Source organism: Sminthopsis crassicaudata, chromosome 6, assembly GCF_048593235.1.
Source record: "Sminthopsis crassicaudata isolate SCR6 chromosome 6, ASM4859323v1, whole genome shotgun sequence".
NCBI classification, from domain to species: Eukaryota; Metazoa; Chordata; class Mammalia; order Dasyuromorphia; family Dasyuridae; genus Sminthopsis; species Sminthopsis crassicaudata.
Window position 1 is genome coordinate 153,093,230 of NC_133622.1, and position 10,793 is coordinate 153,104,022.

Below are 10,793 nucleotides of genomic sequence, written 5' to 3' on the forward strand. Positions count from 1 at the left end.
TGTCAAAAGAACTATTGGAGAAAATTCAGCTACAGAAATAATGACCAGGCATCTGGCTAAGGAAAATGCCAATGAGATTTGCAAAAGAATTATATGGGGATTAGACAAAGATGCTCCTTTAGAGGAGATCATAAGACGCTGTGCTACAGTGGGAACAAATGCTTTTTACACCCGGACAATGATGAATGTGGAAAGGCAGGGTCCCTCCTGGCAAGGGCCTTCTAGAGAAACTCGGCGATGTTTTCAATGTGGAAAAATTGGACATCTAAGAGCTCAGTGTAGGTATGGAGATACAGTGAGGAAACAGGGTGAGAGAAGACCTAAAACCCCATGTCCAAAATGCAACAGAGGACTCCATTGGGCATCAGAGTGTAGATTAATTCAGGGAAATGGGATGAGGGGCCCTGGACCTGGGCCCCAGGCAAAAAAGACTTGGGGCATGATGGCAGCTGATGTTACACCCAAAGAACCTTTAGAAGGCCAGGACTCTGATTTAATCAATCAGCAGAGAAGCAATCACATGGCAGAAAGGGATTACCCAATCAGTCAACCAAAAGGCAATCAGATTGCAAAAATGGATTACACTTGGGGAGAATACAGGCCTTTTAAACCAACAGGGCTGTGTCCAGTGCAAACAATTCCAATGTAATTGCCAGATGATGAGAAGAGATTTAGAAAGTGGTAAATAGAATGTAATTAGATAGGTTAACTGCCTGGGAGAGAGGGTTTGCTTGTATTTCTTCAGCAGGAGAAGGAATCAGATGGGTGCCAACAAGTCATATTCGCCTTGTCCATCAGAGAAAGACAGAAAAAGAGAAAGGCCTCAAAATAAAGGAGAAGATCTAAGAAACATCTGACACTGAAAGAGCATGGATAATAAGAAGACTGTTAAAGAACTTTAAAAACCAGCAGGAATCATTGGACTTCCTCACACAAGATGAGACTAATGGACAATGGACTTATGGACATTTATAAATTTTCAATTTATGATTATGTTATATACTTCTAGCATGTGTTACGTTACTATGTTACTATGTGCTTATGTAATTTATGTAATTATCTGTAATACTTCCCATATTGATGGATTTATGTTTCAAGGTCATTTATGTAATTATCTGTAATACTTCCCATATTGATGGATTTATGTTTCAAGGTCATGACTGTCCTATGTTCTAAATCAAAAGAAAGGGGGAGATGTTAGGATTACTAAGTGAGAACTGAGGTTTTCTGGACAATTACATGGTGAGAACTCAGGTTGACTTGATAGAGGGGGCAAGCTCATTGGCTGGGGTGGTTCTTCCCAGAAGCCCTTGCATTATCCCACGCCCATTCTCTGGGAGAATAAAAGAGAGGACTCTCAGAGAAAGAAGAAGACTCTGAATTGCATCAGGCTTGACGGGGCTCTCTGCAGGAAAGGAAGTCACTTCTTTGGACAAGAGTTAACAGCAACTGCCTGGAGACAACGGTTCGTTACAGGAAGAAGAATCTGCCGGAGAGATTTGAGTAGACGACACAGCAGATCTCTTCCCAGAGAGTGATCCGGCAGCTTCTAGAGACGACAGCTCGCTACACAAAGCTATACATAACCACAAGATGCTAATAATAATATTGGTGATGATGGCGGCATCGAATTATAGAGAAAGGAATTAAGGTTATTTTGAAGAAAATTAGATGAAACATGACATTTAAAAATCAATCATAAATATTTATTAAACATATACCATTAGTCAAACAGTATGTGCGGGGGACACTAAGACAAAAGGGAACAGTTTTGCACTTAAGGAACTTTTGTTCCATGGGAAAGAATATATACAACATCAATGAATGAATTAGAAGGCGCCTATTAATCACATTATGTATTTATTATATACAAAGCACTATGCCAAAGTGGACATAATTGGAAAAGAGAAATATTCCCTGTTCTCAAGGGGTACACATTTTAAAAAAGGGAGGCAAGGGTTCAACTATATATTTTATGTCCATACCTTTTGATGGTGCTGGGATTTTGGAGGTACAAACTTGCTTTATCCATTCTTTAGTGGGTGTGGCTAATGGGAAGGTGGGGATCTATGAGACTCGTAGATGCAGTTGCTGAGTCCCTTTTTGACAAGGGTTGATTACTTGGAAGGAGATTGGGTGTAGTTTTGGGGAAAGAACTGGGCTGGAAGGTGGACTGACTATCTCAAGGGGCTCTTAGGAGCAGAGTTCTGGACTGACTCCTCCCATAAGGTGTGATTGAGAGGTTGGGGTAGTTAATTTTCCTGGGATGTGCTACCTCCACTCTCTCCCTAGTGGACCTGCTTACTACAATACAAGGTAATTTTGAGGGGGAGTACTAGCATCTGGTAGCATCAAGAAAGGTCTTATTTAGGAGATGGCATTTGAAAGAAGCTAGGGATTGTAAGAGGCAGATAAGGATGTGGGAATATAAGGAATGATGACATCTTTTGCAAAGGAACAAGACAGCAGATGAAATGTGTTTAAGGAGCAGCAAATAGGCCATTTTAGTCAGGATAAAGAACACATGAGGGGAAATAATGCATGCTGTGTCTGGAGATCTTTTTTTGGAGACAAGATTGTGGAGGCAAAGAGAAGCATTTATATTTATCCATGGAAGAACATGGTCAATTTATTTTTGGATTTTTAATTTCGTAGATGTGTTTGGATTAGAGGAAGATGAATTAGAGGAAGGAGAAACTTGGGGGGAAAGTTAGGAAGTTATTATAATAGTGAAGGGAAGAGTCTAATATAGGGTAACAATTCTGTGAGTAAAAACAAGGGGAATAATGTGAGATGCATTGTGGAGGTAAAAATGATGACTAATTTGCAGCTAGGTTGTTCATTGCCCAGTCTGGAGTCAGAAAGACTCAGCTTTCTGAGTTCACATCTGGTCTTAGACAGTTACTAGGTAAGTGATTCTGGGCAAGTCATTTAATTCTGTTTGCCTCGATTTTCTCATCTGTAAAATGAGTTGCAGAAGTATCTTTGCCAAGAAAACTCCAAATGGGGTCATGAAGAGTTGGATATGACTGAACAATAACAAATAGATATGGGGTAAAGGAGAATGAGAAGTCAAGGATGACATGGAAGTTGGAATCTGGGTAGTTGGAAGGTGTCAGAAGCAAAAATTCAATCCAGGTATTCCTTACTCCAAACAAGATCCTCTACTCACTATGCTATCTTATATCTTATAAACATAAGCTGTTTTTTGTTGACCAAATTTTACTTAAATCATATTCTGATTGGCAGATGCAGGACCATTTCCATAGAAACAGGAGCTCAAAATGTACAACTGTGTTCCACCATGCTTCAGTTATCTTTTACTTCAGAACAAGTGGCCCAGGTATTTACCTTCCCTTTGAACTATGGATTTTTCCAGATGCTGATTGGATTTTTCATTATTGCAGGTTGGTGCATCCTAAGTATAATACCTATACATTTTTAGGACTTGGATTGGGATGGGAAGAGGCAGATGCCATTTTACTTTTTTTTTTTAACTTTAATATTTTTTATTCTCTTACTTATATAAGTCTTTTTATATTTCAGTTAATTTTTTCATTTTATTTTAAATTTATAGAATAAAACAAGGATTTCCATAACATATTACAATAAAGAAGACATTTGTACACGAAACTGTAAATCTACTATACACAATTTGCTATTTTTTCAAATACACAACAAAATTGTTGAGTAAGTTAGAAATTTCCAGGCACTTTAGATTTCTGCCACAGACAGAAAATTGCCATGAAATGAATACAAAGGAGAAAAAATAAAGGAATAAAGCAACTGTCCTCTTAAGACACCTTGAGAAGACATTAGAGAAGATTCCAGGGGCTGAGTTTGTCCTGAATGAAGTGTAACATCTCTAAATTGACTCTACTGAATCAACAAACAAGGGTCTGAGGGAAGCAGGCTAAACTTTTAGAAATTTCATCTCAGAAGCTTTTATACCACAGCCTCAGAAACTTTCATTTTACTTCTTTTTCAGAGGGCTTGAAAATCTCTCTCTTTTTGAAAATATCTTGATATTTATCTGTCTTGCCAAAAAGCACTGTGATTATGGTGCTTATGGATCATGCGTTCCCTTTTTTTGAGCGAGCATTAACTTTAATAGCACCTTGGTATACTTTCATTCTGATTGTTCTGGGGAAAGTAGAAAATTTAAAACAAATCTTTGGATCAAGCTTCATAGGGAAATATATAGGCCAATTGATGAGATTTTTAAAAATTAAGCATATGCACCTCAAACAAACCAGGATACTTTCAGAAGTTATATTCCAAGTCCCATTATTTGGAAGTTTCCATGAGTAACTATTAACTAAGAAGAGTAATAATTGGGGGTCAGCAGTGGAACAAGGATTTTATTGGAGCATTGCCAATGCAGCTGGGCAATAAACATTAAAATAATCATTTTTGGGGGGTTGTATCTCTTCCACAACACTGGCCCTCATGAACTGATATTAAATACTACCTGATTTCAAAGGTTTCTGAAAAAAAATCCAGACTCCTAGGCAATCAATTGAAAATTTTCATGAATGCCAAGCACTCTGTAAGGGCATATTAGAGACTTGCAGATAAAACATGACAGGTCCAAGAAGTCACAGAAAAATAGATATTATTAATCTTGTTGGTTAGTGAATTTGTTCACTGAAGCAAATTAAGTCATTAACATTTAACTGGTTTCTATTACTCTGTTCAAGTCAACTGGGTTAGGTTATTATTGGTGGAATAGTAAGAACATAATGTTAAATAAGAAAAATCATATTGGAATGAAACTCATTAGTTTCCAATATTTCTATGCTGGTTTTTTGTTTTTTGTTTAGTTCATATTCTTTCACACACATGCATGTATGTGTTTGTATATAAATTGGCTGTGATAGAATTTGAACTTTTGAAGCCTTTCTAAATCCAATGATTCTATTTCGCCATGATTAGGGGGTTGTTTTAAGCTCCATTTTCTTTATTAGTTCTCTTCTTCATTCTTTTCCCTTACAATTAGAGGTTTATTTTTAAATTAAAAAATAAATCCCTGAATTACAATCAGTTGGGTACATAAAAATAATTTTATTATTATTCCTATGAAATGGCTTATAACTGTCATGTGTCTGTCTTTCCTGAAGTTTATCAGACATACAAAAGACTATGTAAGAAAAAGCATGAAGAAAAGGACCTTGACTGCAATGAAGTATCTGAACTGAAGGAAACAGCTGCCAGGAGTGAGGTCACTTCCTTTCTGGAAAGGGTTGAGGAGAACAGTATGACCTTGTAGCTGTCATGACAACAGGCCCGGCAGAGGATGATGCCGAATGATGGCCCTTTCTTCACCAAAACTAGGAACTGTTGGCCAACAAATCAATTCATCTGTTTCAGATGCTATCAATGAACTGTGTAGACAGAATCTAATTACTATATGCACTATGAATTGGTAATGTGATCCCTTTTGGGAAAATATTTTGTTCCCTTTTGGGGGGGAAATTAATTTTATAGTCTTGCCTATATAGTTAATAGTTAATATAGTATAGTTAATAGTCTTGCCTAAACAGTATTCTTATGTAGGAATACTTTTAATATAATAATATACTTGCAAGTCATTTTATAACCCTTCTTTTGCAGTTGATGGCATCTAGATTGGGCCTTCGATCATCCCTACTGCCTACTGGACTTATTGATCTGCCTGTTTATTTAAATTCAATCCAAAGGCCAGTAGATAGTGCAGTGAATAGAACACTAGTACTTCTCATCTGTAAAAAAGAAGAAAATAACTCTTTTACCCAGATGCCAATTGACTAAGGAATAGTTAAGCAAATTGTAGTTATAAATGTTCTTGTGCTATAAGACAGAGTAAAATAATTATGAGGAGTTCAGAGAAGTGTGAGAAGATTTAGGAAGAATTGGGGGCAGGTTCAAGAAAATAACCTATACTAACGATAAGAAAAAATGAATTGAAGGCTATACAGTTATAATTATCAATTTTGGCCCTTGAGATGAGTTGAGAAAATGCATCTTTGCAGAAGCAGGTTTGTGATACTGTGGGTATGGAATACTGTGAATCTTGCCAGACATGATAATGTGATTAATTTTTTGAAGTGATTTTTTTTCCCTTTTAAAAATATTTTTGCTACAAGAAAAAACACATTGGGTAGGAGGGGGGAAAGGTTGTATATGGAAATGTAATTTATGTAAAATAAAAAGGATCAATAAAAATGAGAAAAATAAACATTAGATAACTGTTATAAGGATTAATTAAAATAATGTATGTAAAGCATATTAAACTTACATAGCTCCAATTCCATATTGGTTATGATTCTTCTCTGCTCCATCCTAAATTCTTACCTATCCCTTTATACCCACTTACTAGCGGAGTGAGCTTGGGTTAGTTGTTCTCTCAAGCCTCAATTTCCTTGTTTGTAGAATCAGGGAAAAGGCTTTTAAAACCCTTCTAACTGAAATTCTGAATCTCTGATTCTATGTTCCTATGAACTTTCCTTTCTTTGTATCTTCTGGATTTGGGGGACTAACTTCTTCCCACTCTGATCATTCCTTAACCCTATATTCCCTCAGTACAAATTTTCTTTAGATAATTTATTCATAACAATTCTCTATTTCCAGCAGACTGTAAACACCCCAAAGAAGGAATATATCCCTTACAAGACCCATAGAATTGGCATAAAGTATTTTCCAATTTAAAGAATACCCATTCCTGACACAATTTGAGGGTATTTGGTCATCAGAGCACACTTTCCCCTTTTTTTCTTCAGGTTACTATTAATCACAGCCTTTAGTGCCAGAAGTCAAATTTAGGTTCCTAAAATCTTAAAGTCTCCAGTTCCATTAAGCTTCTAAATTTAGAATGAAAATAGGGTAAATCAGAGATGAGGCACTTATTCTAGCATCCTTGATGGTGTTCAGGGGTCATGTTATACAATGTGTTTGCAAAAGAAATCCCTAGCTCGTAAGAGTCCTTTCTTCTAAGGCCTTAGAGAAGTGAATTATTAGAGATGTATAAATTTTCATTTATTTAGAAGGTGTAGTAGGATTTAGTTTTTTTTAAAGTATGATTCATTTCTTTACATTTTTATTTTATAAATATACCTTAAACCTTTTAAGTTTTAATATAATAATAATGATGTTCAATTTTCTTTTCTTTGAAATTGAGGAAATACATCTCCCTCCTGTCTTAATAGGGGCATGAGATATTACATATAGATAGGATTGGTGCCTGTCAATCACCAAGCATTTATTATGCGCCTTTAAAGTGCCAGGTCCTGGGCTAAATGATGAAGATGCTAGGAAAGGTGGAGGAGGGAAGAAACATTACTTGCTCTCAATGCGTTTACATTCTATGGAGGGAGAAAACACATGTGTAACTGCCATATGCACTTAAAAGATATATATAAATGTAAACCTGATGGTTGTTAGGATCATGACCTAATGAATATTTAAATGCCCTAGTTCACAGTAATTCTGGCCTTGGCAGTATAGTTATGAAACATGAATGGCTTATGATTATGCTTCCAGTTAAGGAGATTTTGTTAACATTGTAACAGTAATATTTTTAAAGAATGACTTTGAGTGAATAAGTAGTTTTGTCTATTATAAATATCCAAATTAACTACAATTACATATAAAGAAAGAAGCTGTCTGCCTTCAGAAAAAAAGTTGGTAAACAGAAGTACATATAGAATCATTTTACATATACACATATAGAGCCTTATTTGGGTCTAATGTAGCCATCTCTAAGGTGGGATAGAGAGAAGGAAGAAAAAAAAAGAAATTTATAAATATAAATTTTATGCATATATAAATTTATTATATATGTTAGTGGAATAACAAATTGTACATAATTTAAAAAAAGCAAAAGTTTCTGGTCCTAGATTCTGATCTACTAAGATGGTTTATCATGGAACATTCTGAATATGGCAAAAATTTTATAATAAACATTTTGTTCCAAACAAAACAAAACAAATACACAGTGCCCAGCTACTTCAGTTCTCAGTTTAGTCCCAGGAAAGAAATGTTATCTTTTCCCATGTGGACACCACAATTGTCTCATGATCTTAAGTCACAAACAAAGGGTCCTAGGAAATGCAAAAATACAGACCCAAGCACAGGTGCTTATGAAAAATAAAATTAGAATAGTTAGATGCAGTCTTTTTAAAAAACTTTCAATAGTATTTTATTTTTCCAAATACATGCCAAGATAGCTGTCAACATTCACCCTTGAAAAACCTTATGTTCCAAATTTTTTTTCTCTCCTTCTCTTGCTCTCCCCATCCCCAAGACAACAAGCAATACAATATAGGTTAAACATATACAATTCTTCCAAACATATTTTCATATTTGTCATGCTGCACAATAAAAATCAGATCAAAAAGAGGAAAAAAAAACCAAGCAAGCGAGCAAACAACAAAAAAAAGGCGAAAATACTATGCTTTGTATTGTATTCATATCTGTATGAAGACATTCAGTCTTCATAGTTCTCTCTCTGGATGGGGACTGCACTTTCCATCCCAAACGTATTGGAATTGTCTTGAATCACTTCATTTCAACATTCAGTTTTTGCAAGACTTTATTTCCCAAGACTATGCCCAAAGGTATATCAAACTGTGCATGTCCAGCAGTGTTTCTACTGGGCTTGTATCCTAAAGAGATTATAACAGAGGGAAAGGAACCCTTTGTTTGTGGCAGCTGTTTTTGTAGTGGCAAAAAACTGGAAACTGAGTTGAATGCCCATCAGTTGGAGAATGGCTTAAAAAGTTATGGTATAAGAATGCTATGGAATATTATTGTTCTATAAGAAATGACCAGCAGGAGGATTTCAGAGAGGCCTGGAGAGACTTACATCAACTGATGCTGAGTGAAATGAGCAGAACCAGGAGATCATTGTACATGGCAATAGTAAGATTATAAGATGATCAATTCTGATGGGCATGGCTCTGTTCAACAATGATCTCATCTGATTCAGGCCAGTACTCATGGTTTTATGTTAAAGAGAGCCATCTAAACCTAGAGAGAAGACTTGGGAACTGAGTGTAGATCACAACATAATATTTTCCCTCTTTTTATTGTTGTTTGCTTGCATTTTGTTTTCTTTTTCATTTTTTTTCCTTTTTGATCTGATTTTTCTTGTGCAGTATATTTGTGAAAATATGTATAGTTGAAATGCACATGTTTAACACATATTGTATTACTTGCCATCAAGGGAAGGGGTTGGAGAAAGGGAGGGAAAAAATTTGGAACATAAAATTTTGCAAGGGTGAATATTGAAGATTATCTATATATATGTTTTGAAAATAAAAAGCTTTTTGAAAAAAGACTTTATATTCCTTTTTTCCTCCCCCCTCCACAAGACAGCAAACAATTTGATATAGGTTATACATGTGCAATCCTTTTAAACATATTTCCATATGACTCATGTTGTACAAGAAAAATCAGAGCAAAAGCAAGAAAACCATGAGAAAGAAAGAAAGAAACAAAAAGGTGAAAATACTATGTTTTGACCCACATTCAGTCTTCATAGTTCTTTCTCTGGATGCAGATGGCATTTTTTTATCCCAATTCTATTGGAATTGCTTTTAATCATCACATTGTTGAGAAGAACCAAGACCATCACAGTTGATTAAGATGCAGTTTTTGTTTTTTTTTTTTTTTTTCTGAGGCAATTGGGGTTAAGTGACTTGCCCAGGGTCACACAGCTAGAAAGTGTTAAGGGTCTGAGGCCAGATTTGAACTCAGGTCCTCCTGACTTTAGGGCTTCATTGCACCAATTAGCTGCCCCCAAAATGCAGTTTTTAAGAGACAAACAGAACTCACTTTAAAGTGAATTCCAAGAGCCTCTTAAAGAAGGTTATTTGTGGGTAGAGGATGAGTCAAGAAGGTAATATGAAAGTCAGCATTTTTACCCAGTTCATCCAACATTTCTTCTCCACAGTAACCACAGAAAACATACCCTACCAAATTCTCATTGGAAAAGCAAATAACAACAAAAAATGTTACTGGGAGCAATTTTTCCTGCCCAGAGCAGTCTAGAAGATAGATAGATGAGAGATCTGCAGAAACTGTGAGGAGTCAGGGAAGGGGGATTGGCAGGAGCTCTGCACAATGGTAGCAATGCAGCTCAGGAACAGTAAGGCTACTGAGACAGAGAATGTCAAGACAGGAAGCCCCTGGGCTGAAAGAAATCTCAGGGGTCCTTTGAAGAAATGCTGGGGACAGGAACAGTTGGAAATTTTGTCATATATTACTCAGCTCCTACATCACAGTTCTAAGGTAGAGAAGAAAAGTCATGAATGAAGAAAGGCCCAAGCTATGTACAGAGCTAGGAATGAATTTCAAAAACTCAGTAGTGTGACTGGGAATCAGAGAGCAGAATGGGTACCCACTTCTAACCCTCAGTCACTCTGAACTTGGAGAACTCCCTAGTGAGCTAACCATGATTGAGTCAAGCCCACACAATCCAACAGACCCAAACCTGGGGCAAGAACTTGAAGAGCCCAGATGAAGAGGAAAGTGACCAGACCTTTCCCCAGACCACACTGCTTCAGAAGGAATGAAAATTTGTCTTTGTTGTTCAGTCATCTCAGTCATAGCTGACTTTGAGGTTTTCTTGGCAGAGACACTGAAATAGTTTACCACTTCCTTCTCCAGCTATTTTGTGGACAAGGAACTCAGGTTTGCCCAGGGTCACATACCTTTAAACTCAAGTCTTCCTGACTCCAGGCCTGATGCTCTACCCACTGTGCAGAGTGAAATATTGAGGACCCCAAAATGAGTTGTGAAAGCAAAGGTCCATC

General features: G+C 36.3%; 1 protein-coding gene across 1 annotated transcript in view; it reads left to right on the forward strand.

The window, feature by feature from the left end:
• The window catches only part of SLC10A6 (solute carrier family 10 member 6), a 33,445-nt gene extending 27,158 nt beyond the window's left edge, over nt 1-6,287 (forward strand). Inside the window, exons 5-6 of the mRNA XM_074273502.1 lie at nt 3,250-3,407; nt 5,121-6,287. Of these exons, the coding sequence (XP_074129603.1) occupies nt 3,250-3,407; nt 5,121-5,269 (307 nt within the window). The 3' untranslated portion in view covers nt 5,270-6,287. The remainder of the gene's footprint in view (nt 1-3,249; nt 3,408-5,120) is intronic.
• The last annotated feature ends 4,506 nt before the right edge of the window (nt 6,288-10,793 follow it).